At 42.0% G+C, this 15,765-nt stretch overlaps 1 protein-coding gene across 1 annotated transcript in view; it reads left to right on the top strand.

The window, feature by feature from the left end:
- The window catches only part of Tcerg1l (transcription elongation regulator 1 like), a 195,691-nt gene that overhangs the window by 114,880 nt on the left and 65,046 nt on the right, over window positions 1–15,765 (top strand). The window contains exon 5 of the mRNA XM_063244957.1: window positions 12,531–12,625. Within this exon, the coding sequence (XP_063101027.1) occupies window positions 12,531–12,625 (95 nt within the window). The remainder of the gene's footprint in view (window positions 1–12,530; window positions 12,626–15,765) is intronic.

Below are 15,765 nucleotides of genomic sequence, written 5' to 3'. Positions count from 1 at the left end.
AGCCATATCATTTTTTTCTCCCAAACCTCTTCAGAGACCACATGCCTGTTGGCTTTCTTGTTTCTTACATTAGCTCAAGAAAGTACCCACCAAGTTCCCAGGAACATTGCCTATGCCACTGCCTATTTTTAAAAACATATGCCTATTAAAAGTAAAATACACAACCTGCAGGTACAAATGATTAATGCATCTGCCACAAGCCAGGCACTGTTCCCTGGAGAAACCCCAGCCACACAGCAGAATCTTTAGAGTTCCTTGGGCAGCACATGGACAGCGTGGTGTGGAATATCGTGGAATCTCCTTCCTCATTGTATCTGCCCCCTCTGACAGCAGCTGTTGATTAAAAATCCAAGGAGAACATGAGAAGCTCAAGAAAGACTGGGACAAGGGGCAGGGGAGAGACTTAATAACTGTCCAAGACTATAGAGACTGCTCAGATACACAGCAGCACCTTGCAGAGTCCATTTCTAGGACTCAAATGTAAGTGAGAACAGACTTTGAATTGCAGCAGGGATGGAGGAGCTGCAGGATGCCTGCAGAGCTGGGCTGGAACCAGATGTGAGCTTCAGCCAAGGGAAGAGGGAGACATAGCATATGATGTTATCTGTGGTGGTAAAACACTATCATTCTGCTTGTTTGAGCATGTGTATTTCTCAGTGTGCATCAGTGCCTGTGTGTGCACTTATTTGTGTGTGTATGTGTGTGTGTGTGTGTTCACAGCAGCCTCTCAGAGCTTCGGGCACCTCAGCCACTAAGGACAGTACAAGTATAGGGATAATGCCTGTGACAAGCCCGCTCTCACCTCCATGATACCAGTTTGGAGAAATAACCACTGCCGGGTATATAGGCTCTCACATCTACAGGACGTGGGATAGTGGTGGCCAGTGTTTTCTTTCTTTCAGCACCCATCAGACCTGCTCGGCTTTTAGCACTGAGTGCTACTTGATAATAACTTGATACAGTGAATTGAATTTATGCTTTCTGGAAAAAGATGAATGCTGTACTTTGCATTCCACTCAAGTTGAAAGAAAATGTTTTAAAAGAGTTCTCTCTCTCTTGCTTTCTTGCTCTCTCTCTTTCACTCTCTTGCTCTTTCTCCTCTTTTCATGTCTCCATTTCTGTTTTGCTCTCTATCCCCACCTTATGTATCTCTATTCCAGTCTCTCACCTCCTTCTCTGATCAGGTTCTATGTGATTATCATGTACCTGAGACCAGAGCCCTCAGAAGATGTCTAATTTATTACAGAAATTGTCTGGCATAAAACACACAAGCTTAAATACTGTATGGTATCTCTCATCCAAGTGAGACAAAGTACAAACAATGAAAATAATACAGGATGTGTAGAAGGAGACAAGGGGATGAATCTTACAATTGGGAAGGACCTAAGTGACCAAGGGTGAAGGGTTAGGGGAAGAGAAAAGAGAAGTAAGTAGCATAAGGATGTGCCATGTACAGGAACCCAGTAAACTCAATGAATGTGATCATAATATACCATACACATGAGCTAAGATGAATAATATTGAAAAGAATAAAAATAGGTAAAGGGGAAGTAGAGGAGGATGAAAGGAAAGAGGGAACAGGAACAGGATTAAAAAAAAAAACAAGAAACAAATTATATAATGTACTCACTCCCCAAGTTGTTTATAAATTGCATTTACTGCAAACATGTGCTAATAAAATACAAAGATTTAAAAAAGAAGTTGTCAGCGGCTAGGGATTTAGCTCTGTGGCATAAGCGCCTGCCTTGTAAAGCAGGCAGTCATGACTTGGATCCCCGGTACTGATAAAAAGGAAAAAGATAAAAAAAAAAAATGTCAGTTTTAACATGTCTCTTTTCTTACTTTTAACATTTCTACCTTTGGATATTGGAATATAATTTCTAAAATTACATGGGACCCAAGGCTCATCCATTCATCATCACACATGTGTTCATGGAAGTTAGAGAGGTGGTCTGGAAGCTGGCTGTATGTGTCCCTGTCTGGAGCTTCCCTGTGCCTGGTGCCAACTTTCTGTGGGCACAGCAGGACACTGTCCTCTCCAGGGCAAATGGTCTGCCATAAACCAGTGACTTGGAAGCACCTTTCTGGGAAGGGCATAGCATCAGTCCTTCTCCATCACAGATCCTAACGTACCTCAGGGCCAGGCCTGCCATCCAAGTGCCAGCCATTCCATTTGAGTCCACATTTGGGGAGGCAGAGCCTGCATCCTCTTTGCTTTCCTGCTGAAAACTAAGTGCAGTTATGTCATAGTCTCTGTCTCTGTAGCTGTGATTGTTCCGGATGCAGCCTTTCTGATATCTAGCATATATTGCTTCTCCTCAACTAAAGCCTGCCTGCATCAAACATCTACTTTATTTCAAGTTCTAAAATATTCCATTGAAAATGACTCATCACAACAATGGGCCATTGTCCACGCTCATTTTAATTCTTCTTTATTCACATGGATCAGCAGAAGAACTAGAAATTGACTAGAGGTCAAGGATTGAGTCACATTACAATGGTAAAGTGTTACTGGTGTGGCAACATGTTGTAGTGTGGGTCACATCCCAAGGTTAGAGTTGAAACAAGGGGAAGATGAAGATTCAATACCTAACCCTTGAGGAAGCTCAGCCCCTCTTCTCCTGAGAGTATGTTTTACCACCTTTGTTAGTACAGAAAAAAATCCAGGATGTTAAAAATCGGTGGAAAATTATCACTGCTACTTGTCAAATGTGTGAAATCACCACATATGAAAAATTTAGAAGGATTCAGGAGTGATTTGTGTTTCTATGAAAATCATCTTCAGGTGCCATGGAGTTCAAGGAGTTGCCCTCTGGCCTCCTGTGCCAGTTCATGCTGGGGAGAAGGTAGCAGTGGAGGCTGCCAGGGCTATTTCATAGCCAGGCATCAAAGAGGCTTGGAGCCTATGCTGAACCAGACCATCCCTAGCATGCAGTGCCCTGCTGTCTTGCTGGCAGAGCAAGAACAGCAATGTTCATCATGTCTCTTACTCCCCAGGAGAGGTTGAGGATGTGTCCAGATGTGACCACCACCTCTCTTCTTACCATTATGCATGTCCCTGTGCAAGCTTCAGCAGAGGTTACCTCAAAGGGTAAGCCCATTGTCCTGCCTCTAGAGATTATGTATCAAAGGGACAATTCCAAACCCTGCTGTTGTCCTGTACTCCAGTTGTCTGGCTACTTTGATTTGTGGCTGCATATACTGTGCTTGGCTTCCTCAACATGCATGGCTGCATGTTCACTATGGGATGAAGGCCAGGAAGGGAGGTTCTCTGATATTTCCATTCTCTACCTCTTCCCTCCAAATTCTCAGATGAGTAAGACTCCAAGGACAGTTGCTATATTGACCCCTATTTTGCAAACTCCTCACCAGCAGGATTTTGCCTAAGTGATACTATCCTAAACAGGGCTCAGTGGGGTAAGAGCTAGGCTGTGTGCCTGTCTTAGTTACTTTTTACTCATCACTGAGACAAAATACCTGATGACCAAAGTTGGGAAAGGAAAGGTTTATTTCTTACAGTTTTTGGAGGTTTTAGTCCACACTCAGTTGGCTCCAAGGTGGGGTGGCATGGCTGGGCCGCAGTTCCAGTTCCATGGCGGCTGCAAACCACAAGGAGCAAACAAACAAAAAGAGCAAGACACATCTTCTTCCTGCCATGACATTACATCCTGGCTCCACCCATAGGGCCAGTGTAGGACTCACACCCCCAATCTAAGCATAGACAATGAACTAATCACAAATGCACAATGCAAATGCATGAGGCCTGGGGGCCACCAACATAAACTATGACAGTCTACCCGTGGACCCAAGGACTCATGGACCTCCTTTATACAAAAGACATTTAGTCCATCTCCAAGAGTTGCCAAAATCCTAATAGTTTCAGCATTACTGAAAAGTCCAAGTCCCAAGTCTCCTCCAAGATCTATGGCAAACTCTTAACTGTAACCCCCTGTACAAATGAAACAAGGTTAAACATTTCTGAAATGCAAAGCCACAAGATAAACATTACCATTCCAAAAGTTACCTATAGGGGAGTGTAAAGCATTGGAAACAAAGAAAGTCCAAGATCCAGCATAGAAGAATATTAAGTCCTAGAGTTCCATGCTCAACATTTGAAGCAATCTGGTTGCAAGCTGCAAAAGGCTTGGGTGATTCCACCCCTATGGCACTTGCAGGGATTTCAGCTCCTGCAGCTTCTCTCTTAAATCCTCTCTGCTAGCTTTTTGCAGCTTTCCTTGGATCATCCACGTTCCTGTCTTTTCCAAACTTCTGGGGTCTCCACTGCACCTTTGGCTTTACTCTTACATCTTTACAAACTACCCTCTTGGGTACACTACTAGGCTTCCCAGGCCCTTTGCAATTGAGGTGGAAGCCATCTTACCCTCAGAATTTGTACATTTTCCTTGCACCTAAAATAGGCACCATGTGGATGCTACCAAGGTTTGCTGCCAGCTGGAGCAGTAGCCCGGCTTTCCTATCTCTTGGCTGTAGGGGTTGATTGCCTGGATCATTAGGCTTTGAGAACCTGATTGTGAAGAAAAGCTTCTCTATGTTTCCATCATTCTGGAACCTTATGTGGCCTCTGTCACCATTCTGGAACCTCATGTGGTCTCCATCACCAATCTGGAGCATGGTGCTCTGCAGCTTTCTCCTCTGAGCAAATTCTTTCACTTTTGCAGTTTTGAGGCTGCAAAGGGTAGAGACCTAATGCTTCCTGGGATGCCCTGGGGCCATCTTTCTTCTCTCTCTGTTTCTCCTCAGCAATCAAAGTCTCAACACCGTATTTACAATCCACAACTTCCCTGGAATTTTCCTTCTGGCCAAATTCACAGAGTTGTAAATTATCCTTCTGGGCTCTTTGCTCTTGATTTGCAACATAAACATGGCTAACAGCCCCCAATAATAGCCATGCAACAGCCTCAACATTCAACTATCTTGAACTTTCCTTTTCCAGATTAATCAGCCCATTGCCGTTTGTCTAAGTCTCAGGCAAAGTCTCTGGGCATGAGCAAAATTCAGACAAACTTTCTGCCAAGCCATAACACACATCATGGGGAGTCAAACAAACAATTCAGTCCTTCTTCCCAGCAGAAAACTCCCAAGCCTGGTCTTTACCATCAGGCTATCAGCCTTCTGGTCTCCTGAGCTCTGACCAGAATCACCTCTACAGAACAGCCTAAGCTGCTCCATCTCTATGCATCCAGGCAACATGTCCAAACCTTTCCAAACTCTGCCTACAAGCCATTTCCAAAGCTTCTCTAAAAACACGGTCAGGTATAGTCACAGCAAATGACCCCACTCCTCAGTACCAAATTCTGTCTTAGTTACTTTTTACTTGTTGCTGAGACAAAATACCTAATGACCAAAGTTAGGAAAGGAAAGGTTTATTTCTTATAGTTTTTGGAAGTTTCATTCCATACTCAGTTGGCTTTCAGGCAGAGTGGCATGGCTGGGCCTCCGTTCATGGCGGCTGCAAACCTCAAGGAGGAAACAGGCAAGAACAGAGAGATACACCTTCCTGCCATTACATTACATCCTGGCTCCACCCCTAGGCCAGTGTAGTATTCACACCCCCAATTCAAGCACTAAACAATGAACCAATCACAAATGCATAATGCAAATGCACGAGGCCTGGGGGCCACCAACATAAACCATGACAGTGCCTATGGGTGTCTAGGGGAGGGGTTAGCTGGTTTAAAAAAGATTCCCCATTGTTGTCCTGTTTCATGCTGCCTTGACAGCAGCAGCTAAGTCTCCCCAGCACACCACTGTCTGGGTTTCACTGGCTCTGGGTTTCTCTTGTCTTTGTTTTTAATCTTGAAATTTGTATTCCTTCTGCCTCTGTCCTGCTTTAGCCCAGCAGCCCATGCTAATTTAAAGCTCAGGCAGCATGAGGACAGGATTCAGATGCACTTTCCCAAGGAGGCATCTCCTTTGATGTCTTAGTTCTCACTGCAGAGGCAGATTCTGAAATCAGTGTACTCACCAAGGCTCATTTGCTGTATACAAGGGACCTCAAGTGAGTCATTTCTACTGTCCTAAGCACAAATTTCAATTTTCCTTTTATTCTATTGTCAATTTTTTAGAGGTACTTAGTGCTACTTATATTGTCGACAAATATTAGCCCTTTCTCCAGGTTTACTTTGTAACCAAGAAAATGATGTACCTTGTCTACTTTCCTAGGTGAAAATGAGATTTTTGTACCTATTTTGCCTGAGCATTCTGGATGTTATTTTAGAGTGGTGCTCATGGGAAGAAAGGATATATGAATACAATGTTGTTCATTATCCTTCTAAGCCAGTTTTGTACATGGACGTGACCCTGAATAACCTTGGAAGAAGAAACTTTATTTGTAGTAACAGGGTCACCAGATGGTGCAAATACAGAAAATAAGAGTTTCATTTACTCTGGGTTTTCCCATATCACCTGCATATCTGGCACTGGCATCCAAACTAGGGATGGAGGTGTCTGGATGGAGGTATTGATTGCCAAATCTGTTTCCTGAGATGTCTCATTTCTTTCCAATATCTGTGCGTCACTACCCATGCACATTATGTGGAGTTCACTTGAGAATCTTCTCTGTGAACCTTTCCTTTATCACGTGTCTGCTGAAATCAGGGCACTCAGATCTTTTCAAAAAGGTGCCTCAAGAAATTCACTGTAAGGGTCAAGTGGTGACAGCCGTCTGTGGATCTGACATCCCCTCAATAGAAGATCAGGTTTCTTGACAATTTCTGAATTTTTTTTAAAGTTTGGTTCCACAGAACAGTTGTTAAGCAGTCTCCATTGATTTTCAGAACAGAAGGATTGAAAGGGAAGAATGTCTTCAGGATTTATTCATTCCTGTGTGCGCCCCTTCCCTCACAGGAAGTTGGAAGAACATTCTTAGAGTCCTCCAGGATACAGCTGCTGCTTCTATTTCTGTGAGATATACTCCCAACTGATGCTTTGGGGTTTTTTAGCATCCCACAATTGGAAGAGATAGGAATGGACACTTCATTGTATTCCAGCAGAGGCTAAGGGAAGTCAATATTCACTGAAAATTAATTTTTAATCACTCCTTGAATCAGGAGATGCTGACGTGCTTCTCATATCTTTCTGACAAGTTAAATAATTTTACTTAACTTTGACAACTTTTCATTTTATTATGCTTTTTAAAAAACGTTAGCAACTTTATTCATTATCAGTAGCATGCAGAAATCAGGCAGGAGAATTACTAGACCTTGCCACCAGTCGGGACTTGCATACTTAACTTATTGATCTGTGGTCCAATATCAGCTGACAGCAGAGACCTGTAATCTGTGGTTCAATACCAAGAGATGACAACAGAGGCCTTTGAGTCTTTGTTTTGGGAACTCTTACGATAACAGATGTTGTAGACCTGGAGTAATGACCAAGATGCCAAACCTGAACCCTGATTAGGACACCTTCAAGTCTCCTGTCTCTTTAGGAAACAAGGCTGACTGCTGACCTACAAGCATTTACAGGGCTAAATTGCCTGAAACATTGGGCCTGGTTTTACTCTCATCACTTTGGATAGAGAAGTTATCACCACTCTGAACTTCCAATGGCTCTGGTATACTTTCCTGACCCTCCATCAATTCGGCACTGTGAGAGAGCAGTGTCTAACTACTCACACCACTTCCCTCACTTCTCCCTACAAACAGCGGGGATTTTATGGGATCATGTGAGCTATAAATAAGTAAACTGCCAGTTGATCACTGCAGCTATTTGCAGCTTGAGCCTCTGTCCTCCCAGAATGCCACACGACCTCCCATTTCTCCTTGTTGCTCAGCACTGCCAAGAGGAAAATCAAAGCAGAGGCCTTTGGGGAGCACTTAAAATCATGAGTCAGGTTTGATCAATAGATGAATTGCAGGGAAGATATTACCATCATACCCTGCTGTGAAAGCGTAATATATCCTGTGCTCCCCTAGGTACCTTGGCGTCTGTAATCTTACAACTTGTTGATTTTCTTCCATAAACTAGTTCTTTTTGCCACTCAAGGGAGTACTTTACAGCAACATCATCAGAGTTTGTGGAGAAGCCCAAAGCAAAGAGTACTTAAGCTTGTCAGAGTGGACCCTGGAAGAGGCCCATAGAGAGCTGTAGAGTAAGCACTTCCTCAGTGGAATGGCCAAGATGCAGACCCAATTATGTGTTTGAGTCTGCATGGCCTACCTATACACCTCCACAGGAATCAATGACTGTTAAAAAGTGCCAGCTATTAAGGAAACTACTCAGGGCAAGGCAGTAACATTTGTCACAAGTATTCCAGGAATATGTGTTTGTGATTAGGAACTTTAAAATGATCATCAAAGATGTGTTCAGGACGAAGCACTCAGAAGAAGCAATGCAAATCCATTTATCTCAAAAGCCAAGTTTTAAGATCTGATTTTTACAGAGGTCAACTGTTTTCAGTAAAATAAAGGTTTTAGTATATTTTCTCAAGATAATGAAGGGGTATGTATAAGCAATGCTATGTTAATTTCAGAATAGTTTCATAGGAATATTTTCTTACTACCAATTTCCCTAGCATGTTTTTTACTATACATGTTTATTTATGTGCTCTTACATGTCTGTTGATATGATTGTTGTATGTTTTGTAGGTAACCACAGTGTTGGATGACTACAGACCATATGGTCTGTAGTTCAGAAGTAAATGTAACTGTTTCTTTGAACAACTCTTCCAGTGTTGTTCTGTGGGGCTTCTGCTTTGCTGTACTTTGGATAAAATCCTTAACAAATGGCTTTTGGCTTAGTTTTGAATAGTAAAAATCTATCTATGCATTTCCAGTCTCAAATAGAAGTCAGTTCAGTAATTAAATATGCAGAGTTCAAGATAATCGAAATATTCAATTCTGTTTAAGGCTTAATTTTTCTCCTCCCTTACCTGAGTCTGCTTGTGCTGGGTCACTAGGAGCAGTGGGTTTAACCTGTTTGTGTCCTCTTCCTTCTCTAGATGGGCTATGAGGTAGAGGCTGAGGGATAGGAATTCTCAGCCTGCCTAGCTGGCTTTGGAGCTCCTGTGATACCAGGTTCTTAGGGCTGGCAGCACTAAGGTACTCTCTTTCCCACAAAATCTTCCCTGTGGTTTATTGAGAGATCCTTTTCTCCAAAGCTGTATCATCACAGTTCACTAGTGACTTGGTTACTTTTCTCTCATTCAGACAAAGTACCTGACACCCACATTTAGGGAAGGGAAGGTTTATTTCTTACAATTTTGGAGATTTCAGTGCATACTCAGTTGTCTCCAAGTGGCAGGGTGCCATGGCAGGGGTGCTATTCATGGATGCCGCAAGCACAAAGCATGAACAGCAAAAGAGAGAAAGACTTGCTTTCTTCTCAGTGTTACACTATATGTTGGCTCTACCCTGGGCAACTGCTGGACAATAAACAATCACAAATGCTATATTTGGCTGTGCCCAGGATTATATGAGGTTTGAAAGGGGAATCTGAACATGAACCATAACAACTAGATACCATCAGTTCCTGCATTTCTTTGGTTAGTCCTTCTGAAGCTGCTGAACACCACACTTCACACCTCTGGCCATCCAAACTGTTCTCTCCCTATCCCCTAACCTAGGCTGCAAATTGGGGAATAACCAAGGTTCCACATTTGTCTGCAGAGGCATCCTGAGAAGATTGCTCTCTGTTATCACACACCATTGAAACACCATAGCAGTTCTGGGAATGGAGTATCTGCTTACCTGCATGTTCTTCGTGTGACAAGTTAGGCAGATGTAGGTAGCAAGAAAATCTGCTTAATGATTTAACTGAATAGCCTGATACTTGCTTCATGCCTTGTTTTCTTGTTTCTGAAGATTTCCAGATATTTAGATGATTAAGGCTCTGTGGAATATAAGAGAGAGGAGGCAGCCAGGTAAAATATGGACAGAAGTAGCTTTAAAGTTGACATCCAGTGAACTGAGAATTAATTTGAGCATCAGAAATTTAGACGAAAATATTCCTGTGATTCCAAGAAGAAAAACCTTCTCCCAAGATATCTGGTTAACCAAGTTGTGTTAGTCTATTTGTTCTTTCAATTAATCCTTCAATTTCTGCTTCATTTTTCCTTGATGTCATATGAGAAGTAATTATTTTCTTAAGCCATTTTTCTTCTCTTAACTTCTCTCTGTAGTGGAGACGTGGTAATTTGCTGTTCTTGCTATCTCCATGCTGTGGAGAAAGATACAGAATTGAGTCTGGAGACAGGATTTCTCAGTGCAAAGTTGGGACCAGAGACCCCAGGTCTAGGCTTCTTCTTGTACTTTACACTTTGGCAGGATTGTTTGGGGAATAGTTCCACAGAGAACAGGAGATGTTAGTGCAAACCCTTGCTCTCTTGTTATCCTGAGTGATAATAAAATATCTTCACTGCTCTTCAATTTAGTTTTATGATTAAGATTTGCGTATCCAATTCCTTGAATATTGCTAGTTCCTCCCAAGACTCATCCTTCTGGGGAGAGACTTATTAGGAATTGAACACAGAGAATATGCTAGGGAGTACTCTCCACTGAGCTACATCCTTGGTCCAACCAACTTGAAATATATCCATAGATGGTGTTGCCACACTGGGATATAAATCTCGGAGTTGCTCATGGTGTTCCTGGAGTCCTGTGATTGGCACAATTGATTCATATGTAATAGAAGAATAGGAGACAGAACCTCAGCCTCAGACACATTTGCCATAGAGCTAAAATGACAGGAGGGGAGTTCAGAGATGTATGCTTTATTTGTTGCCAACAGTGTGTTAAGAGGAGCTGCTTCTTTAAAGGCAAGAACTAACCCTCTGTCCTATGCAGAGTGTCTGTGACCCAAGTTACTCTTCAGAGTGACAGTGGTGGACAAGGGGCCTTGCTATGCTCATTCATCCATCCCATTTTTCCATCCACTCTTGGATGAGGAGAGGAGGCCAGGAAGGAATACACATGTTTCTATGTAGTTCTGATGCAGAGTTTTTATGGTCCAGGGCTGTTAAATCTGTGTCTAGATCTTCCCAGTGTCACTGCTCTATGTTTGAAATAGTTGCCAATCCCAAAGTGAGTGAGGGGCTTCCTCTTTGATAGCTCTAGAGAAAGATGCCCTTCAGGTTGTCTGGCTCAGCAGCCATGGCCTTCCAGGTGCTGACACACACTATGGGCGCAGTGGCAGTCCCACTTGAAGTTCAGGGATGTGTGGCTCCACCAACAAACCTACACGGGTCATGGAGTTGGCAATAGATTAAAGAGAAATGGTGGAAAGTGAAAACTGCTAAGTTGGCTTCCTAGCATTGCCCTTTCCTGCCCCAATTTGCATGTATAGAGGTGTTGGGTTGAGGGAGGCTAAAAGGTACCGTTCCTGTGTGCATGTCTGAGTGGTGTGCACATATATTTGTATATGTGCACACATAATGTTTGCTTTCCTCCCTTCCACAGGAACCTCCCATCTGAACTAGATGGGCAAGAGCTCCAGGTCAAGCAATTTTCTGCATCCAGAATATCCTAACCCTCACATCCACAGGATTCTGTGACTTTATCTCAAGATGTTATCTGTTGGCTACTTGAACAGTTTTGAGAGTTAGATAGACATGTTTAGAAAATTTACAGTTTATTTCCATATTTGGTGTCATAAAGTTTTGTCTATGTTTCCTTTCCTTCACATCAACTACTTTTCAAAATGCTTTGTAGTCTACTTTATGGAAAAGCCAGTGTACATATGATGATAAGCAAATGGTAACCGGAGGTCTGACCAGTCTAGTGTCTTCCTGTCCTGGGAAGGGTACCCATAATGTCCACTAGCTGTCAAAGCCTCATCAAGGCTATTTCTGTCTCACCTTGGTCTTTTGTCCTACCTTTGGAAGGCTTGTGTTCTGTCCATTGGTAAGCCATGTGGCGTGGCTAGAAGTCCTGGCCAAGAGTGATTTAAATAGTTCTTAGCACAGGCACAGGAGTCCAGTGAGCAGATTGACCTTACTGAGGAAGCTGCTGACTGCCCAGAGCATGGGCACCCCTGAGAATGCAAGCGAGAAGGTTGATTTGCCCATACATCTTGGCAGGACCTAACTGGACTGTATGTCTCAGCAGTGGTGACCATTTGCTGAGAGCATTCTCATGGACTCCCTTTGTGTGCTGAATCTTCAAGAGCACTGCCCACTTCCCCGTACTTCCTTGATCAGCAGACAGCTATGTATATTGGCCTTCCCATGTGGGTATCCATTCTGCGCTTTTCTATCTAAGAAGCAATGGAATTTAGGATGGAAGTGTCCAACCCCATTGAGGACAGAGACTGAAATTCAAGAGTAGTGCTGGGCTAACTCAGGAAGTAGTTTAGGTCTATGGCCCAGGCCTTGTATACCCTGCACACCCAGTATCAAGACAAGAAGCCAGTTGCTGGACTACAATGGAAACACCATATTTGTACAACTTTCCCTCAGCATATGGAATGTTGAAATTTCAAGCCCATTGTGGAATGATTGCTTTTATCTTTGCTTAATTTTTCAAAACCGATGTGACAAATGAAACGTTAATGAAAATTGTTTTGTCCAACAGATAAAAGCAAAGAGCACAGCCGAGCACCCTGTTCTTCGGCCCTCGTGCTACACACTGCAGAGAGGAAGAGCCGGGCCAGAGACAAAGATGAAAAGGTAGGTCTGGCCATTGAGAGTGCTGTAGAGACAGAAATCCCAGCCATGGAGGACCTGGTGTCAGGGCACTTCCACTCCTGTTTCTTACGTGGTGCTTGTGAAATGATTACTGGTCAGCTCTGAGCAACAGCCAAATCCAGCCTGCAATTCTATAACATTGAGGGACAGAAGGGCATTTGTAAAGCAGACTCCTGTCCTTGTCAGATGGGCTCCCAGATCACTGGTGGGCACTCCATCAGGAGTGCGTTTGGCTTCCTCTTTACATGTTGTCCATTTTCAGAATAAAGAGAGGACATAGGGCATCCAGGCTGTGTGAAAATAGACAAGACTTGGCAAAGACACAGTATATACTTAGATTCTTCTGTTAAAACCCAAAGCATCTTTATTTTTCTTAAAACATTCAAATTTGAGGTCTGTCTTTGCCATTTGCTAAATGCATTTTAGAGATTGACCAGGATGGTGTACTTGATATAGTTAATGTTTTTAATAGCACAATCGTTCATCTGAATAACTGAAGGAATTCGCTTTGCTGCTATGTTTGAAAAAGTCACAGACCACATTTAGTCTGTCCTGCTCTGTCACATATTCTGGGGCCCTGGCCTACTCATCTTGCTAGTGTTCTCTCCTGCTTTACTTTATTAGGTATTTCTGTGTCATGGTCCCTTGCAAGTTTTCTGTTCTTCTGGTCTCTATGCCAGCTCACTGTTAGCTTTATTTGAGGATATAATCACTGTGGGGCTTACGTTTTCTTACCAGCCCCTGGTGCTGTTAAGTGCTGATCATCAATCACAAATGTTAGTTAGTGCAAATTACACCTTTGGCCCTGATGTATGACTTTTCTATGAGATAAGAATTCTAGCCAGAATCACATATTAATTACACACATAGCCTTGCTACTGCTTTCCATAAATAGTTGCTTTATCACTGGTTTCCATGAACCTAATTCACTTTTATTACTTCAGCATAGAACAGGAATTTTATACCATGATTAGCCATTTTTATCACCAACAGGAAATCATAACCACAGCATGTGCTTCAGGAAGAAAACCTTGGTAATTAGCTGCAGAGAATCCTAGCATTGCCAAACTAAATGTTCCTCCCCATCACAAATTACACCATACCATATTTACTTGAATAATTAGTGGAGGTAATCTGGTACTAAGAGACTCCTCGTTGAGTTCTATTGTCCAATTAACTTCATAATGAAAATCTCCTCCTGTTTTCCTAATTGGATTAGTAATATAAACTCTGGCTTGAATATATATTTTTTGAGACAAGTGTCTCTGAATATTCCCGGTTAAGCTAATTATTTATCTTGATCTTGTTTTCTCACAGAAAGCAAAGATACTTTCTACTATCAGAAAATTCTAAAAAAATTTTAAAAATTTCAAACTCACAGAGAGAAGGTTATACAAATTACAGATCATTTGTTGAATGTACTTACTTGTTGAAATGAATGGGGTTTTATGAGAAACCCCAGCAAAATACCAAGATGAACAGTGTCATTCCTGTTCAATAGCTGCCCTTTCCAGACTTCCTTTGTAGCAAAGACCATGCAGGGATTTATGTGGCTGACTTCTTGTCTCTCCTCTTGGCAGGGCTTCTTCCTACACTGGCTCTTCCTTCTCAATAATGTGATCAAAGAGAGGCAACTTCACTCTGTTATCAAGAGGTTCAGTAAACAGCTACATTTGATAGGTCTCCTTCCTTGGATTTCTTTCTTTGATTGCTTAATTTTTCAAAACCGGTGTGACAAATGAAATGCTAATGAAATTACCTTACTTGGTGTCCTTAATTTTTATTTGAACTTGATTCTTTAGCCCTTCCATAACTTAGCACCTTCCTCTATCACACTAAACTTGTACTGGGGGTCCTGCAGCAGTGCTCAGAGTATCAACTTCATTTGATTGTGTTCAGTCATCTTGCAACCTACACTGTTTCATATAGTACTGACATTAATACTAAAAGAAGCAGAGATTCTAAGATTTTAGAATGACATTCAATTTTTTTAAAAAATTGCAGCTTAGAATCAGCATCTTGCTTGGATGGTGAAAGGCTTTTACTTTCACCTAATTTTCCAAAGACATGAAAAGCATAATCTTTATCATAGTATCCTGAGTTTGAGATCAGAACCAAGGAAACAAAAGTATTCTCCACTAGAATTTACTGTTTTCTAGTGTGAATTCATCTTACTAGCCATGCCAAAATTGTGATGATATATCTTTATTTAAAAATAAATTTTCACTGGGACTTTTTAATACCCCTACTAGGAATTGGATTCTGTTTGCTCATTATTAGACAAATGGCCCATGTCTGTCCACATGAGTCTTGAATCTAAGCTCAGATTGAAATTAGGACTGTCTGTATTTTCTAATTTTGAACAGTGTTTGTTTCTACCAAAATTCTGCCTGTCACTGACACTAATCAAGTGTACCAGTCATAGGTGTGTATGTCTGAGTGTACCTGTGTGCATGTATTCAAATTTGCTTTGTTTTCTAAATGAAGACAGAGACACAATAACAGTTTTCAAACCTGGAAGAGAATCAGAATCATCCACATGTGGCAAGATGAATGACCCTTAGATCCTGCCCGAGTCAGATGCTCCAGAATGCCAAGGTGTGCCTGGGATCTCCCAGTGTTTTAAAGAATGAGTTTCCTGTAACAATGTGAACTTGCCACTTCCTCTTCCCATGACAGATCTGGTTGGACAGGTGTTTAGGACCTCCTCATAGGTCTAAGGTTCTCTGCCATTACATATAGAATTTTGGTGGTGGGGTACAGGACTGCAGCCATTAGGTCAGACTTATTTCTAGAGATAAATCCATGAAGATTTGCTGCCCCAAACACATCAGAGCCAGAATCATTCTCTTTGTGGCTACCCATCTGTCTTCCATTCAGAAAAGACATTTCAAAATAATTAGGGGGTACTTTTGCTGAGTTATCTGTTGTAGGTTTTTTTGTGTTATTAATTCTGTATCTATGCATGATTGCTCACCCTATTACTTTACTATTTTGCTTTGAGAAGGTCATTATGTGATGGCTACCAGAGGCAGGTCTGTCTGCAGGAGTCTTTATTATTTTTCACTTGATTGTCTATAACTGAAGACAAGTGTTCAGAATTAAAAACAGCACTCTCTCCT

This window comes from Cavia porcellus, unplaced genomic scaffold (assembly GCF_034190915.1).
Source record: "Cavia porcellus strain 051 isolate PalLab524CR breed Dunkin Hartley unplaced genomic scaffold, mCavPor4.1 scaffold_2, whole genome shotgun sequence".
NCBI classification, from domain to species: Eukaryota; Metazoa; Chordata; class Mammalia; order Rodentia; family Caviidae; genus Cavia; species Cavia porcellus.
This window is presented reverse-complemented; position numbering and strand designations above follow the sequence as displayed.